At 42.1% G+C, this 24,042-nt stretch overlaps 3 protein-coding genes across 4 annotated transcripts in view; 1 reads left to right on the forward strand and 2 right to left on the reverse strand.

Moving 5' to 3' along the window:
• LOC108884423 (potassium voltage-gated channel subfamily C member 1-like) overlaps positions 1–8,675 on the reverse strand; it is a 42,366-nt gene extending 33,691 nt beyond the window's left edge. The window contains 1 exon segment of the mRNA XM_018678293.2: positions 7,850–8,675. Coding sequence (XP_018533809.1) covers positions 7,850–7,897 — 48 coding nt within the window. The 5' untranslated portion in view covers positions 7,898–8,675.
• Positions 8,676–16,387: 7,712 nt separating this feature from the next.
• LOC108884424 (RNA exonuclease 4) lies at positions 16,388–21,863 on the reverse strand. Of its 2 annotated transcripts, XM_018678294.2 has the most exons (8): positions 21,379–21,863; positions 20,925–21,256; positions 20,703–20,849; positions 20,214–20,407; positions 20,037–20,125; positions 19,871–19,945; positions 19,666–19,740; positions 18,322–19,506 (listed from the first exon to the last, which is right to left on the reverse strand). In XM_018678294.2, the coding sequence occupies exons 1-8, from the start codon at positions 21,574–21,576 to the stop codon at positions 19,348–19,350; spliced, it is 1,269 nt and encodes a 422-aa protein (XP_018533810.1). In that variant the 5' UTR covers positions 21,577–21,863; the 3' UTR covers positions 18,322–19,347. The 2 variants fall into 2 exon arrangements, with proteins under 2 accessions (XP_050922336.1, XP_018533810.1); XM_051066379.1 differs by lacking the exons at positions 18,322–19,506; positions 19,666–19,740 and adding an exon at positions 16,388–16,555.
• Positions 21,864–22,098: 235 nt separating this feature from the next.
• Positions 22,099–23,998, forward strand: LOC108884436 (phosphatidylinositol N-acetylglucosaminyltransferase subunit P). The gene is made up of 5 exons (XM_018678332.2): positions 22,099–22,315; positions 22,417–22,501; positions 22,961–23,033; positions 23,185–23,303; positions 23,529–23,998. Exons 2-5 carry the CDS (start codon positions 22,420–22,422, stop codon positions 23,639–23,641), a joined length of 387 nt encoding a protein of 128 aa, XP_018533848.1. The 5' UTR covers positions 22,099–22,315; positions 22,417–22,419; the 3' UTR covers positions 23,642–23,998.
• The last annotated feature ends 44 nt before the right edge of the window (positions 23,999–24,042 follow it).

A 24,042-nucleotide genomic window follows, 5' to 3' on the forward strand; every position in this document is an offset into this window, starting at 1 on the left:
TGCAGCATATGAAAAACAGGTGGCTTGGAGCACATTCATGAGTCAGCATCCTCATGGGCTGATTGTTGACACCAAGGTGATGGGAAGATTTAAGCTACTGTCATGTGACTGGAGGATGGGGGTGGGCGGGGGGGGGGGGTCTTGTGTGTGTGTGTGTGTGGTGGTGTGGGGTGGGGGGGGTTCCCAGCACGGACGGTCACCATCCTTCATATTTCCTCTGTGCTGAACTTATTATTCCAGCTGTCACTGTGTTCCCCTCGCTCAGCCGGGCAAGTTTCTCTAACATTAATCTGGATGATGCTCGAGTCAGTGTTCATTCAAATCCTCTCCCTAATTAGGCCACTGTGAGACTTCAGCATACAGACACCACCACCGCTGCCGCCACCGCCCCACACATACACACCTACCCCTTCCCCACCTGCAACAAACCCCTAGCTCTTTTCCCTTTTCCTCGCCTAAGAGTGTGTGTGGAGGAAAACTGGGGATCCATTTCATCCTGCCTAACCCCCCCTCCCTCTCCCCTTCCTCCAGAATGCCTCTCTGACATGAGGTGGTGCAGCACTGTGTGTGTGTGTGTGAGCATGCATGTGTGTGTAATGTGTGATGTGTGTTAATTGCCTCCCGAGAGTGCAGTGTCCGTACTAATGTTAGATCTCCTCAATCAAGCCTATGTGCGTGCTACACACACTGCTGCAGCCCACCCCCTCCACCCCCCCACCGCACTGAGATTTGTGCACAAATTATGTCGATGTTCCCCTCTGCCACTTCTCCCATGCACTGTTGTTGTGTGTTGTTGTTTTTTTTTGTGTGTGTGTGTAAAGACATGTGGAGACAGAAATGAGGAGGAGAGGGAGGTAGAGGGTGAGAGAGAGGGAGAGAGAGAGAGAGAGAGGAAGAGATGGAGGTTGGGGGGAGGAGGAGGAGGAGGAGGCCATAAATCTGATTTTTAATGGAAGGATCGAAAAGGACAGGAACAGGCAGGCAGACAAGACTGAGGACGATGTGGAGAGGGGGGGAGAAGAGAGGCAGAAAGTGACTGCAGCACACTTCTAGTGAGCAGCCAGTGTAATATTGTCTCTTTCCCAGTAATGGAAGAAGGGGGTTGAAGGGAGAGTGTAGAGGGAGGAGAGAAAGAGGAGGAGGAGGAAGAGCATCGAAAAAAAGGAGAGTGCGCTATAAAAGTGAATGAATTCTGCTGCAGTAAAAAGCCAGTTATTTGCTCTCTCTCTCTCTCTCTCTCTCTCTCTCTCTCTCTTCTCCCAGCGAGGTCAGATTGTTCGCCCGCGAGCTGCATCACCATCCTAAGGGGGCGGGGGCTTCAGAAAAGACACGCGTTCATAGCAACAAAAAAAGCGCCTATACATGCACCGTATCTATGTTGTTAACCTTTTTCTCTATTCAAAGAAATGCACCACTCTCCTCCTCCTCCCCCCTCCTCTCCTGTGAGCTCCCAACAGCCCTCCCCCTCTCCTCTCCTCTCCTCTCCCTCCTCCTACTACTCGCTCTCTCCCTCACTTTCCCTTCCTCGCTCGCTCTCATATTCCGCATAAAGGAATCACATTTCATTGAAGGAGGAGAATCAAGGCTTCACCACTTCTTCCTCTTCCTTCTCTCTCTCTCAACTTATTCTGATCCAGTGCTCCCCTCTCTCCCTCATCCCCTCTCTTCACTTCTGTCACTACTTTTCCCTTCACTCACTGCATTTTACTGTAGTGCACTCTTTTCTTTCATTTCTCTCCTCTTTTTCTCCCTCCTATTCTCTTCCTCCCCTTCCCAAAGTAAGATTCCTTCACTTTGGGTCAACACTCTCCTCTTCTCTTCCCTCAGACTTTTGGCTTTCTGTCACTGCAGTCCTTCATTTTTAATCGTTTCTGTTTGTGTTTACTCTGTTGTTTTGCTCTTTTCTTTGCACTTTATATCTGAAGAAACAACTTTTTTGTTCTTGGAAAAGTTTGCTTTCTCTCATTTTTCAGAACTTATATTAGCCTTAAGTTTCTCTTTTTTCATTTTGGCTTTTTTGGTATAAAAATTATCTATTCGTCCATTTTCTGAGGATCCTGGAAAAGGATTTTACAACACAGGTAAGATCTATTAAGATCAAGGCTATTGCATGGGTAAACTATAAAAGCACAAATATTTAATTTGACAAGAAACTAAAATGTATGTTTCTTTTGTACACAGTGGAAAATCAAGTAACTATTAAGTGTTAAATGCCTTAAATTTCTACTTTTTTCCTAAAGTCTGTGCAGTGTTTGCTGCAGGAGCATCAAATCTGCTTGCTTGACAAGAAAAGTCCCGCACTCATGACTTTGAGAGTTGCACTGCATCATTACGCCAAAATAGCTGAGAAAACATTAAACAAGAATAATTTGGTGAGAAACTAATGAGCTGCAACAAAAAGACTCTTATTTTGGAAGGGAGGTTAGGCAGGGAGAGTGTAAAAAGATCTTTTATCCATAGTCAGCTTTGTCCTGTGGGGGTTTTCCAGCTCTGCCAGCAGACCGCTCTTGTGTTGTGAGGTGGGTTATATTTCAGCACCACGGACAGCGGCGCACTCTTCCCTCTGAGACAAACTAAACTTTTTTAGAAGCAGTTCCTGTGATCTCACTGTGAAACTTTTATCCCTTAGATGACTTTTTTCCCCCTCACTTTGTAACTCTGTGCCCTGACTTGTACTTCATAGGCAGTTGTAGCTTTACTGGTGAACTGCTGAATATTTTATACACAGACAGCCACAAGTCTGTAACTGTGGTTAAATGGCTTTTTGTGCCCTGGGAGTCATGCGTGGTGAGTTTATTGATTGTATGCATTTGCTTAAGTATTCTTTCATGTATCAGGGTTAATTTGGAGGTTCATTGGGATGAGGTTTAGCTGGGTTCTTCACACCTTTCCTTCCTTTTTAGATTAAAATTTGAAGTTTGTGTTAAACTAGTTGTCAACAAGACCAGATTACTGATCTTAATAAGCTCTAGTTGCATTTCAGGTGCATGCCCGCAGTTTTCAGCTTGATGCAGGGGGAGGTAAGCGCATCTCTTTAAGAGTCGGCCTCAGCACTTTGATCACTGACAGCAGTGCAATTGCTTGAAAAAAAAAAAACCACCACAGAGAGTAGAGGGGGAGAGGTATGCAGTGGGGGATGGAGACTACAGGAAAGTGAGCGTCGTGTGTAAAATGGAGGAAGGAAGAGGAGATCCAGTGCAGATGGAAAAAAAAAGCACAGAGGTGAGAAGGAAGGCAGGAGGAGAGTATGTGCATATGTGAGTATGAGGCTAAAAACTGAGTGAGAAGCAGGAGGAGGGGGAGGAAGAAGAGGGGGGGAGGGGGCAGGCAGAGGAGCTGAGAGGAGGAACAATCCCTCCCCACCATCACTGCCGCCACCACCACTTCTCCCTCTCTCCTGCAGCATTTCCTGCCTTGGCCACCATGTCCTGCGCCACCCTGCTACTACTGCCTCACTACTGCACACACACAAGGAGAGAGGATGCATGAGAGAGGGAGAGAGGAGAGAGAGAGAGAGAGAAGGGAGAGGGAGGGAGAGGGAGGGAGACACATACACACACACTCACCTGAGTGCAACAAACACGCTAAGAAAACCAGAATGAGGCTTATCCATTACAAGCCATTAGAGAGGGGAGATCGTTTCTGCAGTGGACTGACTGATAGAGAGAACGAGTGCTGTGAGAGAGAGGGAGAGAAAGAAAGAGTGTGCGCACAGCTCGCGCACGGAGGCTGCACTGACGCTAATATATATTAGCAGAAACACTGCAGCAAGAAGGGGGGAGCGCGGGATTATGGGATGCATTGACTGTGAGGTACCAGCAGCAGTGACTGGGGGGGGCAAGGGAGGAATTTGGAGGAGTGCTGACATGTGCAGAACAGACCCAGCAGTTGGCAGAAAAAGCAAAAACCTTTACCAATCACAGAAGGGGAGAGATGGGGGGGGGGGTGTTGTTGTTGTGAAGATAGAAAGGGGAGAAAAGGATAGAAAGAGTGCTGGTGGTGAGGGGGTAAGGTAGAGGAGAGAGAGGATGTTTGAGGAAATGAAAGAGGGGAGGGGGAAAAAGTGGGGGGAGAAGAGGAAGAGGAAGAGAGAGAGAGAGAGAAAGACCTTGCAGGGGCTCAGGATGGCACCGGAGTGGTTGCGAAGGTGTGTGTGGGGAGGGGCGGGGGAGGCTCGGGAGGGAGAGAAGGGGGGGTAAGAAATGTTCTGCAATACTAATAGGAGGAATGGAAACGGTGGAGTGATTAGGGGAGAGGAGGAGAGGGAGGAAAACAAGTGCAGGGATGTAAAACTGACATACAGCTGAGCTGAATGGCAAATGTACCAGTGGGGAAGAGGAGGGCATTGCAGGCAAGTGTGTAATGTATGTTTGTGTGAGAGTGTGTGTGTGTGTGTGTGTGTGTGTGTGTGTGTGTGTGTGAGAGAGAGAGAGAGAGAGAGAGGCAGCATGAATTACGTATGTGTTTCTGGTGCACAGCCATTTTTTTTTTTCCCACCCGCTACCTCATCAAAGGATGTAACCACAAGGCTTCACGCTGTTCCATCCATATCGCCTCCCTCCCTTCCTCCTCTCCTCTCCTCTTTTCTCAACCCCTCCTTCATCTCTACCTTATCTCCTCTCTTCTCTCACACACTCCCCAGTGCTGAGGAGACCCCAACAGGAGAAAGCGAGGCATTGCAGCGCGGTGAAAGCACTGCGGTCACCTCCCCTTTTAGTGCGGTGTCACACCACACAGTGTCCTCTCCCCCCTCAGATTGTCATTGCACCTCATAGTGTGACTCTGCCGGGAGGAGAGAAGGTGTCTGTGCTTGTGTGTGTGTACATGTGTGCGTGTGGGTAGTGGCCAGAGGTAGGTGGTGGTATGAATTGAAAACAAATAAGAATGAAAACGATGGGAATTGCATGAATGGATGGAGAGAAAACAGACAGGGTGTGTATGCAGATAAAAAAAAAAAAAATTAAAAAACAGAGAACAAGGCCACACAATGACCCAGCAGCTCTGAGACAGCACAGAGAAGGGGAAAAAAACAAAACAAGGCATTTCTCATCATAATAAAGCTCACCAGTGGCCAATTCCCAGAACATGAATTAAATAGCCAATCAATTAAGCAAGCAGAAAGCAAATGGCCAATCTACCAGAGGCAGCTCCTCTACTCAGCAACACCAGCGTGGAGATCTCCAGGGGCTGACCAATCCACACATACTGCAGCACCAACACCCCCCTCAGGGGTCTCGAGCCTTGTACATATTGGTCAACCCCCCCAACACACACACACACACCTCCCCACCCTCTCCCAGAGGCTGGTGCTGCTGCTCACTTGCCATGATCGACCTCCAGCCACCTTTTTCTTTATTATTATGAGAGAGAAAAAATAGGAATCATGCACTCCTGGTTTTCTCCTTTTAGCTAGCTGGGGGATGATTAATACATAAGGCCATTTTCAGGAATAGACTAGCAGCAATGAAGCCTGTAATAGAGCTCTGAAAGCTCAGTCAGTGTCCATGACTAAAATCCTTCCTGCCCACAGGAGGATAAATGCTGAGATTTTTTGGATAGATGTGCCCACTGGGTGAGACTTCAGCCAGTGACAGGAGGACGTAGGGTGAGGGGAGTGACGGGAGAGAGGGTACTAAAGCTAAGTTTGAGGAGGAAAGATTGGTGTTAGAGAGGTCAGAAAAAAACCCTGAAACAGCAGTGAGTGCAGGGGTGGGGGGGTGGGAAGCCATGGGATAGTGTGTCATGACGGGAAGGAACTCTATTTTTGGACCTGGATAAATCTGAGCTAATATCCCTCAGTATTCAACTTTAAAAACCTGCTTCTTGGGAGAGTTCGCATCAAGAGCAAATAGGTTTAACCCCCACACGTCCTGACTCTCTCTCAGGTCATTTAAACCTGTCTGCTCCTAATTAATGACACTGCCCTTCCTGTATAATTAGGACCATTATAATCCAGCAGTGTGATGATGTGGTAACACGGGGAAGGGGGGCCCAGACAGACAAATGGGACGAGGGGAGTAAAGTATTATTGCGCTGATTCCTGACCTGTGAACTAGCTGGCGATTAAAACACAGAGGTAGAGTTTGGGGGTGGGGGGGTCACAGATTTGATTCTCTGCATCCAGGGGGAGGAGGAGGGAGGGATAGAAGTTGGGTTTTGACATGAAGGGAAGAAAAGGAGCGAGGACAGGGGAACAAAGGAGATGAAAGGTGAGCCTCAAGGTCAAGGGTCTAGGGGAAGGAGGGGGGTGTTAAAAAGGCAGGTCGATCAGGTGATAGATGAGTTCAAGGACGGAGGGAAAGTTCTCGCGAGCGAAGCATGGTACGAGGGATGAGGGAGAAACCATCACATCCAAGGAGAGTAGGAAGGGTTGGAGGCAAAGAACACACACACACAAACCCAGGATACGACAGATGCGTAATTCAATCACAGCCTCAAAATAGATTTATTCCCCACCACCACCACCCCATTGCTTAAACAGCAGCGCCCTCCTTTTCCTGCCCCATCACTACTCTACCAATCACATCCACAGTGACAACATGCTACTGTCTCTGGTGGGGAGGGTTTTTTTTTTTTTTTTTTTGCTAAAATCGAAGGGGTGTTTTCTGGGTTACCCTCAATCTAAAAATAGCTCCAGCTGTAGATTTATAATGCAAGATTGAGGTGGGGAGGAAAAGCAAAGCGGGGGGAAGAGATAGAGAGAGAGAACGAGAGGAGAGAGAGCAAATGGAGGAAGAGAGGCAGAGTTCCCATTAAGGGGGGAAGAGCACGCTGGAGCCAGTTGGCAGGAGAAAAGAAAAAAAAAAGAAAAAAAAGCAAGGCATGCGCTGGAAAGTGAAGGAAGAAGAGGCGTTATGAAACTGGAGACTTTGTGTGTAATGCGGATGGAGCAAGTTGACAGAGTCTAGACATTTAACTGCCCCCATAGACTTCCAGGATGAGATCTCAGTGACGCTATGTCCTTCCTGTGGTTCCACTACACTACCCCACCACCACCCCTTCCAATCTCTTCCTCACACCTTCCTCTCCCTGTCTCATGTACGTGTTTGTTTGTTTGTGTGTGTGTGCATGTGTGTGTGTGTGTGTGTGTGTGCCAGCCCTCTCACCCTCCTCCTGTGGTTCCTTTATCAAACCTCCATTTCAGGCCTTGACACTTACCCAGTGCTGCCACGAAGCAGGAACACACAGACACACACAAAGGCACAAACACAAACACATACTTGAAGGCACATGCAGGTAAAACAAATGCATGCATACCAAAAGCATACACAAAGCAATACACGCATGGGAAACAGTTTACTCACGCAGACAAGACAAGACACAAAATGATGCTGAGGGGACTGCACACACACACATTCCTCTCAGAGGCATGAAACTGCTCTGATCTAGTGGTGTAGATGGGGAAACACCCACCATTTGTGCAATGAGGGAATGTTAGGATTCACAAAATGAAATTTTCAGGCGTCATATCAGTGGATAATTAAAAACCCTGGCTGAGTTAAAGTGCAGCACTCTTTGTACTATAGCAGCAATAAATGCAGAAATACAATTAAGACTGTTATGATTCCAATTTGATCATTTTTCCACACATTTTCCTCCAGATATTGATCAAAACACACACATGCTACGGAGGGAAAAAATCGCAGTTATTGTGGATAAAACGATACTTGTTGAATGTAGGTTAGACGCCGTATTTTTTTGCCCTCTCTCCTCTTTTTTCCGCTTTTAGAGCTGGCCAGAGGAAAATATATACATATGCTCTGTCGTTAGTACCAGACGGATAAACGATAATAGAATAAAGCCACCAAAAAAATATACAGACAAATACACAGACACGGTTCATACTCACTTGCTTTTGGTTCAGGTTCGTTTCGAGTGCGTGCTGAAACACGCACATCGAGCTTAAAAGATCAATCAAAATGTAGTTTTCTTTCTTAGATCGCTCTTTCTTATGATTTCAGAGAGTATATCCAGTTTCTCGCAGGCATTCAGTTGATCTTTTGTTTTTAGAATAGTAAATCAAAATAGGACAGCGCGCGTCTGTTGCTGAAAATCTCGTTTTGACACCGTTATTGCCGAATGTTACTTATAGCTTATGGTCATGCTGATGATGGCAAGGGATGAGTCTTTCGGATGAAATGAAGCAGAGGTCCCCCTGAAAACTGTTTTTCTCCTCCCTCTCTCGCTCTCTCTCTCTCTCCCTCCTCTCTCTCTCTCTCTCTCTTTTTTTTTTTTTTTTTTTTTTTTTTTTTTGCTAGTTTCCCTCGATTTTAGAGCACCCCTTTTCTCCCACCTCTTTGTTATTGCCAAAAATAATTGCCAGTCTTTGTTACAGTGTCTCTACGCTTCCAGGCGCAGGGTGGTAGCTACCATTCAGCTCTTCTTCTGTCTCCCCCCTTTTTCCAAAATGTTTCAGTGGAGATGCAGCCTGTAGACACCTCTCTCTTTGCCTTTCCCTCTCTGTGCCTGTCTCTTTTCCGTTGGAAGAGCGTCACCTTCTGCACTATTTTTTTTTCCTCAGACGATACATGTGGGCGGATTAGAGAACTAGACAGAGGGGTGGGAGGACCCCGGTGAATACAGAGGCTAATTTCTCATACGGCTGCTGAACTTCATAAATACATATGCTGTTTTAAAAAAAACACACACACATAGCTATAATAGGAAGGATCGTATTGATTTTCTGTTATCTATTTAATTGGCTCTTTTTCTGTTTCTTCCCCCCTCCTTCCTCCCTCTTCCCCCACTTTAGCCGCCTCTATAGCCCACACATGCTCTCTCTGCTGGACGGACGCACAAACACCATTTTGTCTACAGGTTCTCAGCCTTGACTCCGGCTTGGCTGACATCAGCAGTCATGTGGTGGCAGAGAAGCAGGTGGGTTATATATGACAGAGTCTGGAGTAATATGTTCAATAATGATTATAGCAATAAGAAGATTAATAGACACTGTTATGATGAAGGAAGGCACTCCCTATTCTCAACAAACATAATATATATATATTTCAATGGAATTCCTGAAATAGGAACAAACTGCAGCTACAGTATTATCAGATTATTTCAGTCTCCCCCATGAAAAAATAACCTGGTACAACCTCTTAGTCAAGCACTGTAGATGCTGTTTCTGCATGAGGCCTATTGGTCAGAGCCAATATTCTAGCAGAAGTATATGATCAGCAATGTTGCTGATGCACTTATCGACAGGAAACTCAAAGTGAGTGCAACATTGCCTCATAAAAATTACAACAGTAGTAAAAGGGCAAAGGCTATTGGGCAGATGCCCATAGCATTTTCCCTTGACCACAAAACGTTCTTGTAAAAGCAGCATGCAGCAAGGAAATGGATGAGTAAAGCAGATACAGTTAAACGGAAGTTGTTTTTTTACGTGCATGTAGAATTACTAAAAAGGACATTATGCCACTGTTAAACATTTAAAAGGGGCTGCTTGTAAATAGGGTTAGGGGTTACATACAGATCACAAACCATTTAACTTGCATGTGTTCAACCATACAAACAAGGCCACAGTGCTAAGGACTAAACCGCTGTAAGCCTCCTTCAAACAGCTGTAGAATTCACGAAAAAAGAAAACTCTGTGATTCAAGAATTCTGACCCTAAAAATATAGGATGTTTATTGGTCATTTAGAGACAGAGTGCTTTGGTAGGCCACACAAAGTGAAAGGGAGGGAAACTGTCCAATGCAGAGAAGTGATAAAATTAAATGTGTTTAATATTTTCACAAACACAGGCACTTAATAGCATGAAGGACATAAGAAAGGCTTGGATAGGCAGCTATTCTGGATTGCCAAGCCCTGTTTGTGTTCTTAATTAAATTTGATCGTTTTCTGCATTAAACAGTTCCTGTGCTTTATTCTTTATATCATCACTGACCTGTTTGGAAAGTCCCTTTTCCCACAGTTCTCTGTTGATTGTTGGTAAACCATATCACAAGAATACAGGAATGATCCCCACAGCAGCTACAGGTCCTGTGAAGGAGTCCATGAAGAAGACATTAAAGGCTTACATGAGCAACATCCAAAATATGTTTCAGGTCCAATACAGCTGCTTTTTTCTCTCTATTTATTTTAGATGTCTAACACTTAGGAGCTAAGTCACACTTTATGTGGCTTCCAACCGATATCTCTTTAGAGCTGTTTTCTGCACCCCCAGGATACTATATTCTGTATAATAGCTCTATTCTGCAGTATATTACTCTTCATTCGTTTACAACCCCCCAAGCCCCTGCAGCACTGTCTATGGTCAGTCAAACACAAAATTTATACAGGTGTTGAACCCAAGAATTCATAAATAACTCCTGTTAAACCAGCAACCAGGGTCCTTCCAGCAATGTCTGTAAGGGTTTTTATACATTTTGGAAAATATCTGTAGCATTTCGTGTACAGTATGTTGACAGTAATAAAATAACAAGACTAAGAGGGCAACGAGGAGTCCATCCAATAGTTCTCAAGACATTTCGCTTTCAATCAAGCATGTTCAGTTAAGATAATAATAAGACTGTCAACCCCCGCTCATAAAGGTCCATAAAAGCCAATCTCTGCTTTAAAGTAAAAGTGAATCCACCCTCAGCCTTCGCCAGAACAGATGAGCAGGAAGTCGTCCACAGAAAGTAGCTGACACAGTTTCTTCATCAACCTGCATGAATACTGAATGTTCAACTTTGTTCGTACTAAGAGTGAGCATTAGTCAACACAGACACATCCACAGTCAGTCTCAGCTGAGCAGCATAGTGCAGCTCATGCATAAGGAAGTAGTGAGCAGCAGACCTTAGGAGACACTGTGTGGTCAAGAGAAGATTCTCAAGCACTGGCAGAGAGACTGCAGGGAACAACAAACAGCCTGTAATATATACTATATTTGCTTGTCTCTCTACTATATTATATTCTGTATATTTACACAGATCTGGACTGCGTTGCAGGGTAAATAGAAAGGATTGCTGGCCTTGATAATGTAAAGACTATCTGACAATGAGAAACTGTTGGCTCAATAATCTTTATTGATGTTGTCCATCACTAATTGGAAAACAGTGTCCACTGACTTGGTCTCCTCTCATGCTCAGAAATGAAAAATGTCACTTCAGAGATGAAACTCGGAGTGATGTTCAGGCCTGTGACATATTTTATGTTCAGTGGAACGTGGCTGTTCCAGGATATCAGATTGGATTTGAACTAAACAAGACACACAAATCAAACTTTGCAGAGGTGTGTTTGAAACCCCACAGACCACACAACAAATGTCAATATTGACTCTTTTTGAGACAGGAACCATGTGCAGCCGGTCAGGAAGACCGTGAGCAACATTTTTAATGAATTATGAATCAAGTCCCAGTCCCGTCATGACATTTGTTAAATACGTAGATGCACTGCCATGTTATTTCAAGCACTCAATTATTAAGGGGAAAATTTTCAGCAAGCTAGTCTGTAAAGACACTCTACAGTGCTCTAGAGTGGTGTGTTACAGCCTCAATTTGTTTTGGGAACTATTTAATCAAGCAGTATCTGATTAACTTGTTAATTTAAGAATTAAAGGACACACTGTAAATAGTGTATTATTGTGAAAATGTAACTAAAACCTTGATCATCTTCTTGCCAGAGCTTTATTAAGTCCATGGTGTGGTCTGCAGTTTTGACATACAACTACACATGATGACATGAAATCATAACACAGGCCTGAAAATCATTCCAAAAGGCCCAATGGTAAAGCTATTAGCAGATAAGATGGAGTACTGTTTTAGCCTCATTTAAGCAAAAATTAAATGAACTGCTCTGTTTGCCTGTTTCCCATCACAGTGGATGGAGTCATCAATGACTGATGATTGAAACACCATTTGGCTTTGTAAATGCTATGCAATTTCTCAGAAATGTCTTTCCAATAAAAATCATGTTTTTCAATAAAGTTGAATAATGACACATTTTTTGATTTCTCTTTACTGTATCTGTATCCTCACATTACCTTTACACTACATTTCCACACATGCTAGTATCCTGGTTTTGAGTCTTATCCTAGTTTTGATCTTATTTGAGATATGACATTGAGATGGAACATGAGACAAGGGGTTATACGCCATCTTAACAATATCCAGGTTTATGATCACATGTATGAAGTTGTAGATTATAAAGAGAAAGAATCACCACATCACCAGTGCATTACTAGACACTGTAATGAGTTCTCAAGATCACTCTGTCAGGGAAGTTGGAAGGAGCAGGATTTCAACATCTGCCTCCAGCTGCTGGGAATAACATATTGGGAAATAATATCTTACAATACCTCAGGAGGAAAAGCTTGATTATTTAAGTTGGCTGCCTGAATTTTTGTTAGGATACTCTATCAATGATGGTGTTATACAATCTGTGCAGGGTTTTCTATTGAGAACAAAGCCAACCATGAAGCACACTTAGCACACAATGCACTAGCATTAGAAACAGAAATAATCAGGAAGAACAGTTCATCCTCTCACACTTGAGGCTGAGGTCTCTAATATCTGATCCGGCTCCGTAACTTACAGATATAATTGAAAGCCTGGACTCAGGTTTCATTTTTTAGGGCACACTTGCCATCAAACATTGGCAACAAATCACACTGACATACTGTGGGCACATAAGGAGCATAACTCCATCACTCCATTGCTGGAGTTGAGTACACAGCATGACGTGAGATTCCATGATCCTTGCTGCACAACATTTGGAGAAGCCTGAACACTTCTTTGAGAATGTAGTGACTTTTTGGCAACAAGATGACAAGCCATGTTTGGAAGAGAAAAGGCTCTGCATATGAGCCTATAAATACCGTACCTACAGTGAAGTTTGGATATGAACGCATCATGTTATGGGGTTTCTTCTCTTCTACTGGCAATATCCAAAATATTGAATGGAAATGAATGGGGTCATGTACAGGGAAATCCTTGAGAAAAATCTGTTGCCATCCATCAGAATGATGAGACTGAGATGCAGGTGGACCTTCCAATAGGACAACGACCTGAAACATACTGCACAGGTGACATCAGTTGGTTTTAGAGGAAGAAAATAAAGGTGTAGGAATGGCCCAGCTAATCATCAGATTTAAACCCACAAGAACATTCGTGGAATGAACTGATGGTCAAGATTCATCAGTGGGTCCCCAGGAATCTTCCAGATTGAGAAACTGCAGAAGACACCATGAAAAAGATAATTTGCATTTTGTGTCTTCTTGATAGTACAAAGCCACTGCAGACGCTATAGTTTTAGGATGTAGAAAGACTTTCGGCAATCTTGGATTCAGAGGACGGTTTTGCATCAGTGTTTCCAAGTTCCTCGATTTGTTGACTCTTTATTTATTTATCTTTATTTATTTAAGTTGATTTTTATGTTGTTAGAGTATGAATAAATGGCTGCCTGGACAGTATGTTAAAAAAAAAAAAAAAACATTTTCAGCAATCTAAACCCCTATGAAAGTAGGGGTAGCAGTAGTGCTATTTGCAGACACATCCATTAAATATAAAAACTGTGTCTTGAGTTGCCAACATCTCAGCCACGATGTTCTGTACCAACAGAGTGTTCAGAAAACTGGATAAAGTGTTTACATGCCACAACCTCTAGGTTATTATCAGAGGTTGCATACCTATGTTCCTCAACACTGGGACAGGGCTTATCCAGGTTTCTGAAACCAGGACAAAATCTTTGTATGTCTAGTACATAACCAGGATACTCCAAAAAAACAGATGATAAGGGGATCATAGGATGGTGGTTCGCACGTAAAAGCACTCACTGGTACAAATGGAGAGTGAACACTGGCTAACTTTCACAATGCAAACAAACAAAAGTGTAAATAATATTAGACTCTTTGTAAAGGAGTAATTTTTCAGATCTTATAGAAAGGTGCTGATATGGCTGTCATGGGTTGCATTACTTATGTCCAACACTGTATGTTCTAGAAGTCACAACTTTTACTGTATGATTTCTACATACGGAGTCCCTGGAAATGGTCACTATGCATGTGTGAATTTCTTCTTCTAATAAACTCAGACTGAGCTGTATAATGAGTGAGTTGCTTTTTAAGCCATCCTCCTTAAATGGCTTTGATTAGCTTTCATTACTTATCAGTGTTAGAGGCCCTCAGTTTCTCTAAGCACAGAAGATCCTCGTTTGGCCGAACTTATTCTTCCAGGTTCAGATCCTGGTCGTGACCTCACTATAGGCAGAAGAAGCCCGAAATTATGATAATCCTTAGAGTTAATCGAGAAATACTCAAGAATGTAGCAGCTTTTCAAAGGCTTTTCTCACGGTGCTCCTATAGTCTGTCTAATAACAAATTGACATGGGCAGGCATTACATCACTGTGGGACACATGGGAAATCCAGTGAGGAATTATCTCGGTTATTCCATTGCACTACCAAAACACACACACACACACACACACACACACACACACACACACACACACACACAGTGCCATCCAGAAAACAAAATTCAAAAAAAAAAAAAAAAGTCTTGTATCAGCAGATGAGTCACTTCCTGCATTCAAATTTACACTGAGGTCTGCTGTTCTGCTTTTCATCTGCCAGAGGCCTTCATAGCATCTGACCGAGCTCCATATAGAGCCTAATTTAGAGCCTGGAGGCTGCAGACCAAGGGCGTCGGCTTCATTTCAGCAATGTGGGGCACACTGTGCATCAGCTCCTGGGCAGCAAATCACACTGACGTACTGTTGGCAAACACAGAGCCTAAATCCCTTACATTATCATCATGACTGAAGAAAAAAAAAAAAAGCCTTAGAAAATTTCAGGCCTGGATGAGATTGTGTAAGATAATACTGAACTTAATTGAAATAATTATTTAAGTTGGTCTGATTTTTTTGTTAAGCTGCTTTATGAATTATGTTATTAAACAATCTGTACAGGATTTGCTATTGAGAACAAAGCCAACCATGAAGCACACTTAGCACACAATACACTAGCATTAGAAACAGAAACAATCAGGAAGAACCGTTCACCTTTCCTCTCATACTGAAGGGTACTTGGCCCTTGCTTTGTGAGCTCGTCTTAGAATAATAAAAAGAAGGTTTCATGTGCCTGAGGCCTCTATCGATCAGGCTCCATAACTTACGGATATAATTGAAAGCCCGGACTCTTCCAAACAACGGTGCAGGTTTCATTTCTAGGGCACACCTTCCATCAAACATGGGCAACAAATCACACTGACCTACTGTGGGCACATGAGGAGCATAACTCCTTCACTCCATCACTAGAGTTGAAGCATAATACACACATTTGTAGGAGCATGATGTGATCACGCCATGATCCAAAGAACAAAAACACTCATAGTATGAAACTCAAGTGTCTCAGATACAAACATATAATGCAACTGGTAAACTGGTAAAAATGGAAAGTCATTATGCACAAAAAAACCTTTGTGTGTCTGTTTTCTGCAGATTCATTTGAGCTAATCTGAGAAGGTCTGGAGAAATCAAAGGCTCGGGGTATGAGACTCTCGGGTAAGACTTAAGGTATGAACAAAAAGATAGAGATATAGTACATGTTGGTGGTCTAGAGCTACCGTGCACCATGTCTGAGACACTGCTCTTAAGTTGGACAAATGTAGGCCTTCCATGCAGTAGAAAATGATACAAGAAACCATGCTGTTGTAAGCTAGTATCACCATGAGAAGGATGGTGTTGACAAACAACATGAGACAGCTGACGGATCTGAACAACAGTGGAACCATAATGCAAAAACAACACATCACCAGTGCATTACTAGACACTGTAATGAGTTCTCAAGATCACTTTGTCAGGGAAGTTGGAAGGAGCAGTATTTCAACATCTGCCTCCAGCTGCTGGGAATAACATATCAGGAAATTATATTTTCCAATACCCCCAAGAAGAAAAGTTCAGTGTAAATAAAGGCTCCATGGTTCTCACAGGTGTTTTAATCCCTGTTTGAATCACAGCCTGAGACTCTCAGACAAAACAGTCCTGTCAAGTTTTTTTGTATCCTGGAGCTGAGGGATCAGGCTCAGTGGGGAAAAAAACAAAAAACATTCTTACGCAAATCTTAACTCCCCTTGGTATTCTTAATAGTTTGTTTTTCATCATTTGGGACTGTTGTGATAAATCTTTCAGAGTATCATACTTTTATGCCATATTATGTGTTCTACATCTGTTAGTTTCAAATGTCTGCTTGTGGTTTCTTTGTCTTCCAGAAATAAAACCAGATGTCTGATCATCACCTTTCTTGTCTGAGTTTTTGCTCTTTTGATTGGCTTTAATCTCTGCCTCCCAATTTTTTCTCACCATTGTGTACAGCCTCATGGTGGCCTGTGCGTCTTGGACTTGGAGAACAGTGAAAGAGATTTTTGTTGTTACTGGAAATGGAGGGCAAAACATAGAGACCATGATCATAGTTACTGTTTATCATCTGAAAAACTGATGTGGATTGAACTGTGTTGAAAGTTGTAAGTGGGAGTTGTGTTTAATGTGGTGATGACTTACAGATGAATGTTCACCCTGCTGAACCTTCACATTGAGGATTTCTCTACAGAGGAGTTTCAGTGAGGGTCGTCCACTCTGAAAGAAGAAAATCATCTTGTTATCACCAACTTCATGAATGGGTCCAGAACCTTCGACATAGGAGATGGATCCCATAGATACAGTACCAGTCAAAAGTTTGGACAGACTTTCTCATTCAACAATTTTTCCTTATTTTAATTTCCACATTGTAGATTAATACTTTAGACATCAAAACTATGAAGGAAAACACATGGAATTACACAGTAAACAACAGAAAGGGTTAAACAAACCAGAATATGTTTTATATTTTAGAAGTATCCAACATTTGCTTTGATAAGAGCTTTGCACATTTCTGGCATTCTTCCAGGCTACCTTTAAGTCATTGTGTATGGGATGTCCAACCACCACCATTCTGCTTTTAAGGATCTCAGCTACCTGCTTCTGTACAAACATGGCAATTACTCAACACTTGTTTCACTTTCTCATGAAGTTGTTCATTGTTCATTACAATTTATTTCATGACTCACCGTCTTTGATGTCCTCCGGTCGGATGCCGCTGACAGCTGTCCTGTAGTCTGTCATCTTCTCTGTGGGTTTTACAAATTTGTCATAGATGCATTTCCCAAAATGGTTCACAAGGGACATACGTGCTGTCTTCTTCATCAGGACTGACTCCCACCATCTCACAATTGATGGCCACAGCTCTGGTGAGACTAATATTGGCAAGTGGCAACCAGGGTGATAAGAGAGGAAAGTCGTCACTACTATGTCAACCTGCTACCTGATGAGTTAAAGCTGGGAAGAAACACTCTCTCTGCTTTTGTTTCATTTACTGAAAAGACTTTTTTTTTTTTTTAAATGTTTGTCACTTGTTGTAATTCCTGCATCTTAAACACAAAATCTATCCATCTATCCACTGTCAGCAATTTTCCATAGCATGCTGTCGTGTTTTAGATTCATGAATATGTTTTACAATTCTGGCAGCTACAGGGCCAGACTTGTATTCACAAACTATGGTGCCATAATCAATGACAAACCAATGCAAGTATAAACACCATGAAAAAGATCATTTGCATTTTGTTTTTGCTTTATAGTACAAAGCTGCTGTTTGTCAGCAGACTCTACAGTTTTTGATGTAGAAAGACTTACGGCAATTTTGGATTTGAAGGACTGTTTTGCATCGGTGTAGTGAAGTTCCTTGATTTGTTCACTGTTTATTTTGTGGACTAGCCACCACTCATTTGTCTTTCTGGAAAATGTACGACATCTCTATATATAATGATAATGCAATGTAAAATTACAGATTATATCTGTCACTCCTAAAGTGGCACAATCCCCACTCTGAAATGCATGCAAACATGGTATTAAACAATCTGTGCAGGGTTTGCCATTGAGAACAAAGCCAACCATGAAGCACATTTAGCACACAATATACTAGCATTAGAAGCAGAAACAATCAAGAAGAACAGTTCATCCTTCCTCTCATACTGAAGGGTACTTGTCCCTCACCTCATTAGCTCATCTTAGAATGACAAAAAAAGTTTTCATCCTCCTAAGGCCACTAATATCTGATCAAGGCTCCATAACTTACGGATATAATTGAAAGCCCGGACTCTTCCAACCAAGGGTGCAGGTTTCTAGGGCACACCTTCCATCAAACAAGGGCAACAAATCACACTGACATACTGTGGGCACATGAGGAGCATAACTCCCTCACTCTATCGCTGTTGAAGCATAAGACACACATTTATAGAAGAGTACAGACCATTACATGAGATGCCATAATATGAGACTCAAATACAAATACAAATACATACGTGATGTAATTTGGTAAAAAAGTCTTTATGCACAAAAACTTTGTATGTCTGATTTCTGCATCTGGCCAATCTGAGAAGGTCTGGAGAAATCAAAGGCTCGGGGTATGAACAAAAAGATGGCAATACAGTATAGATTGTTGGTCTAGAACGACTGTGCACCATGTCTGAGACGCTGCTCTGGAGTTGGACAAACGTAGGCCTTCCATGTGGTAAGAAATGATACAAAAAACAATGCTGTTGTCTCAAACTGCAGAATTTGTGGTTGGAAACAAATGGAATAAATTGATCATACGTGTTTATCGGCAGCTCAACTAACTGTTGACCTGCTTCTTGGAGAGGTCTGTTTGTGACCTGACCAGACAAATCAAGAATATGTCGGTTCACGTCTGTCATTGGCTAAAATGGAATCACTAAGGAGATTTATAAACAATAAGGAGAAATAATTCATACTTTTCCAAAAATTCAACTGTTAAGGCAACCAGGAATCAAACTATTACAAATCAAGTCATGAGAGACCAAAGATCTGAACAACAGTGGAACCATAATGCAAAAGCAACACATCACCAGTGCATTACTAGACACTGTAATGAATTCTCAAGATCGCTCTGTCAGGGAAGTTGGAAGGAGCAGGATTTCAACATCTGCCTCCAGCTGCTGGGAAGAGCACATCAGGAAATGATATTTTCCAATACCCCGAAAAGAAAACTTCAGTGTCAGACTCTCACCCCTGTTGAGCTGTTTTTGTATCCTGGAGCTGAGGCTGACAAAAAAACAGTGGGGAAAAAAACAAAAAACATTCTTATGCAAATCTTAACTCCCCTTGGTATTCTTAATGGTTTGTTTTTCATCATTTAGGACTGTTGTGATAGAGTATCATACTTTTATGCCATATTATGTGTTCCACATCTGTTAGTTTCAAATGTCTGCTTGCAGTTCCTTTGTTTTCCAGAAACAAAACCAGATGTCTGATCATCTCACTCAGGTCTGATCTGATCTGGAGATGATCTGTCCTCTTGCAGATTGGTTCTGGTTTCATAATCCCATGGGTTTCTTGCCCTTGTTCTTAGGCCACTTAGGCTTCCTCTCGCTTTTCTTGTCTGAGTTTTTGCTCTTTTGATTGGCTTTAATCTCTGCCTCCCAATTTTTTCTCACCATTGTGTACAGCCTCATGGTGGCCTGTGCGTCTTGGACCTGGAGAACAGTGAAAGGGATTTTTGTTGTTACTGGAAATGGAGGGCAAAACATAGAGACCATGATCATAGTTACTGTTTATCATCTGAAAAACTGATGTGGATTGAACTGTGTTGAAAGTTGTAAGTGGGAGTTGTGTTTAATGTGGTGATGACTTACAGATGAATGTTCACCCTGCTGAACCTTCACATTGAGGATTTCTCTACAGAGGAGTTTCAGTGAAGGTCGTCCACTCTGAAAGAAGAAAATCATCTTGTTATCACCAACTTCATGAATGGGTCCAGAACCTTCGACAGGGAGGTGGATCCACAGGTATATGAGAGTCAGTCATGAATGTTTGTAAACTTTTGTGTCACAGGATTACCTTAACAATCTTCTTAAAGGGTTTATACTTCTGAGTGTCCCGGATTTTCTTTTTTGGATGATCCAAGAGCAAAATCTGAAAGAGGGGTTTAAGACTGGTTAACACATTCCTAGTTATTTTCAAAGATAAAAAATTAGCTCCCTCTCAGATATTACATCCAGGCTACCTTTAAGTCATTGTGTATGGCATGTCCAACCACTATTCTGCCTTTCAGGATCTCAGCTACCTCTCTTTGTACAGTCCGTACATCCTCTCCTGCAGTGAAGCAAGCAAATTACTCAACACTCCTTTCACTTTTTCATGAAGTTGTTCATTGTTCATTACAATTTATTTCATGACTCACCGTCTTTGATGTCCTCCGGTCGGATGCCGCTGACAGCTGTCCTGTAGTCTGTCACCTTCTCTGTGGGTTTTACGAATTTGTCATAGATGCATTTCCCAAAATGGTTCACGAGGGACACGCGCGCCAAGATGCTGTCTTCTCCGTCAACACCAACTCCCACCATCTCACAATCGATGGCCACAGCTCTGGTGAGACTAATATTGGCGAGTGGCAACCAGGGTGATAAGAGAGGAAAGTCGTCACTACTATGTCAACCTGCTACCTGATGAGTTAAAGCTGGGAAGAAACACTCTCTCTGCTTTTGTTTCATTTACTGAAATTTATGGATTTCCATTCTGATTCCTATAAAATATGGATGTTTTTGTGAGGTTGAGTATCAAAGTGTCAACCTGTCCTTTATCTTTTTGAGTATAATGTGATTGCTGCCTAAACATGTTTCGAAGCACATCTGTGCAGCACCAATACAAGACTAACTTTGTCATCACTCACCCTTCAAAGGCTTTCTCCTTGACCAGGGCGCTCTCAGTGTCCTTGGTGTCATGAATGCCCTGCTTCTTCCTCATGATGTCTGCTGCCTCTGCTCCTATTGTCGCCTCAATGTCGTCAGGGTCCACGTCATCAAACCAAAGGTCCGCTCTACAAAAGAACAAGATGAAGTTAGCAGACAAACTTATCCTTGACCTGAATATTAGCAGAGTGCTGCATACTTACTCTGTGGGTTTCCTCTCTTCAACGTCAGACTTTGTTTTCTTGGCTGCTTGTTTGCTATTTGACTTTCCACTGTCCTTTTTCCTTTTTGGAGCAGTGGGGTGACTTGTCTGTGAGACAGCCGGAACCTTCAAGTTCACCTGAGCGTCCTTGGGGACATTATTAGACACAGTTTTGTGCTTTACTTGTTTCCCAGTGTCTTTCTGCTTGGGTCCGGTATTGCTCTTGGAAATATTCTTAGAAGAATTTTCTTTAGCCTCCTTTTTTTGCAAAGCACCATTCTGATATTTTGGTGTCACAGGTTCTTTCTTCTCTGGCTGACTGGCTTTTAATATCTGTGGAAGAGTTGCAAAGTCGTGAAGAAACTTCAGCAAATTACTAAATGTAAGACAAATATAGGATTCAGAAATCACACGTAAACTTCTCACTAAGATACAGACACAGACCAAACACTTACCTCTTGTAATGTTTTCCAATTGGCAGAAAACAATTGGGCATCTTTTGGAGGTTGCGCTTTTCCTGGGTCGTTTGACAGAGGCCTTTTCTTTTTAAATTTCCTTTCAAAAAAGTGTTTCTTTTTCGCAGTGTTATTTTTGTTTTTATTCTGTTGTGTTTTAGCTGTAGAGACTGTTCTCTTTGCCTTCGCTTTGGACATTACGGCCACTTTCAGCGAAATATTTTGTATTATTTGGTCGAAGAATGTGGAGCCTGTTAAGAGTCCTCAGCCACGCTAGACTATCAGAGCTCCGTCACTTGTTTGTTGTTTACCAGGCAACAGTCAACACTGTCTCTCCATGAAATACTTCCCCAAAGTAACTTTACCGTGTAGCGGCACCAGCGCGTTGGAGTTTGTCGGACGTCTTCATTAACGGCTAATAAAACTGCTCAGTAGTAAACCTCAGGTACTCCAAAAGCCATGCTGAACCGTGTATTTCCGAGCTGTGTAACAGTTAAATATGTCCGGGGAAACCATAAGCCCGTCTGGTTATTTTCGAAGCTAAACAATACAATGACTACGGTGCGTTTTTTTCCACTTATATCCATTGTCTTTTCTCACTTTATGTTAATGCGTTAAAGAACCCGACGTGTTGCAGTCTCCTTTGTTTTTCATTTCAAATGTGGAACATTGTCTTTAGTGACTGTTTCACATCGTACCAAATATTATGTGGGACACAATGCAGGGCAGATGATGGAGCGACGGTGTTGTGGATGTTTGACAGCTGTACTTTGTTAAAGAAAGAGAATAGCCAAGGTTTTTTGTAGACATGTAGATTATAACGTCTTTTTATTTAGTTTCGGCACATTCAGCTGTGCGTTGAGAGAAAATTATCTGGTTTAATATTTTGACAGGCATCAGCAGTAGCTAAATGAACCAAACTCATACGTATTTATAGGTAGGTCACTCCAACAAACTTTGTGTCTGAAGCTTAGCATGTTGCTTTGGTCGTTATGCCTCTTCATATCTCTTCATAACTCGTTTTTGTTGTGGTTTCAGATCATGGTGGAAAACTCTCCCTCTCCTCTGCCTGAGAGGGCCATCTATGGCTTTGTTCTCTTCCTTGGTTCACAGTTTGGCTTCTGTAAGTCAAATGTTGTTCTGGAACATGACAGGGGGTTTTTGAACAACACTTACCTCATTTATGTAACTATGTAACACACCATCTTTTATTCAGTACAGCAAGACACAATGCTATTGGTACTTAAAGCAAAAGATACAGAAACAATAGTTTTTTTCTTACATGGGTATGAAAAACTTATTTTCATACAAAAAGGGCAAAACTCAAAAAGCAACAGTTGTATAGCCAAGAACAAAAGTCTTACAGTTTCATTATGTGGTGAAATTTTTTTTTTTTTTTTTTTTTAAATACTTAAATTAAGAAGTGAGGTTAATGATCTAATTAATTTGTTGCCAAGTCTGTGAGATGTTTTTGATGTCTGTAGGACTTTTTAAAATGTATTTACTTTGCTTGTAGTAAATTAAGAATCTGCTACAAATATGAAAACAAAACTCATATCTACTTTGCTTAATCTCTTCACAGTTCTGTATTGCCTGTGGGCTTTCATACCAGAGGAGTGGCTTCATTCAATAGGGCTCACTTACTGGCCTCAAAAGTAAGTAGAAAACATCCTAATCAGATATTAGTTACAATAACGATCCCTCTCTTTACAGTTTAAAGAATGCACACCTGAAGACACAGAAATACATGTCTCATGGTGGAGGTTTTATGATCTGTTAGCTGAATTTGTTTTTTGTCTTGTGTAGATACTGGGCTCTTGCGGCACCAATCTATTTCCTGGTTGCATTAGTGATCTTTGTGCTGTTGCTGTTTGGAGTTAACATGTACAGCACAGCACCACTTGACTCTGTGGATAACATAACAGGTAAGAGCGTTTCCATGTGCTAACTGTGACCTACTGCGTGGTAACAATACAATTTTACAGCCTAGCAAGATCTGTGCTCCAATGGCCAGTAATATTAATATTACTGTCATACTAGCCTCCACTTTCCGGTAATTAGTACTACAATTCCTTCTTCCAGGAATAATAAAGATATCAACATATTTCATCTTGACCTTAACACCCCTGAATGTCTCCTTTCTGTCACAGATGTGTACACTCAAGGCCAGAGGATAGAAGGCCATGGCAAAGGGGGAATACCCAGGCTGAAAGATGTTTCCATTAGTGAAGTCAACAAAATGTTCTACTTGTCACCCAAATGATAACAGAAACTGATTTTGGCTAGAGGCAGAGGAGACGTGAAGCAGCTGGAGGATTTGTTATAGTGTGTTTACTCCCTGTTTTTAAAAGAAGGGTTTTGTTATATTTATGTGTTAGCAGGAACATTGCAACATGGGGCAAAGGTCTAATGAATGAACTGACTTTTGGTGTTGCTGTCTATATTGGGCAAAACTCTGTGTGTGGCGTGTGTGTGTGTGGCGTGTGTGTGTGTGTGTGTGTGTTAACAACAGTGACAAATGTGATGTAACACAGTATCACAATTGTCAGAGCAACTTGTACATTGGATGAAAAAGGTACCATATGATTATTTTTCAATAAATTACAGACTTTTATATTAATATTTTGTGCAATTACTACACTTTTTATATCATTAATATCATAT

This window comes from Lates calcarifer, linkage group LG23 (assembly GCF_001640805.2).
Source record: "Lates calcarifer isolate ASB-BC8 linkage group LG23, TLL_Latcal_v3, whole genome shotgun sequence".
Taxonomy (NCBI): Eukaryota; Metazoa; Chordata; class Actinopteri; family Centropomidae; genus Lates; species Lates calcarifer.

Bases quoted from the DNA above. Each gene is read 5' to 3' on its own strand.
- LOC108884424 (XM_018678294.2), bottom strand. From the start codon at position 21,576: ATGTCCAAAGCGAAGGCAAAGAGAACAGTCTCTACAGCTAAAACACAA. The intron at 19,741-19,870 runs GTAATCCTGTGA...TTCTTCTTTCAG, and splicing joins CCTTTAAGAAGATTGTTAAG to AGTGGACGACCTTCACTGAA. The intron at 19,507-19,665 runs GTAAGTCATCAC...ACTGTTCTCCAG, and splicing joins AGCAGGGTGAACATTCATCT to GTCCAAGACGCACAGGCCAC.
- LOC108884436 (XM_018678332.2), top strand. From the start codon at position 22,420: ATGGTGGAAAACTCTCCCTCTCCTCTGCCTGAGAGGGCCATCTATGGC. The intron at 22,502-22,960 runs GTAAGTCAAATG...ATCTCTTCACAG, and splicing joins TGGTTCACAGTTTGGCTTCT to TTCTGTATTGCCTGTGGGCT. The intron at 23,034-23,184 runs GTAAGTAGAAAA...TGTCTTGTGTAG, and splicing joins CTCACTTACTGGCCTCAAAA to ATACTGGGCTCTTGCGGCAC.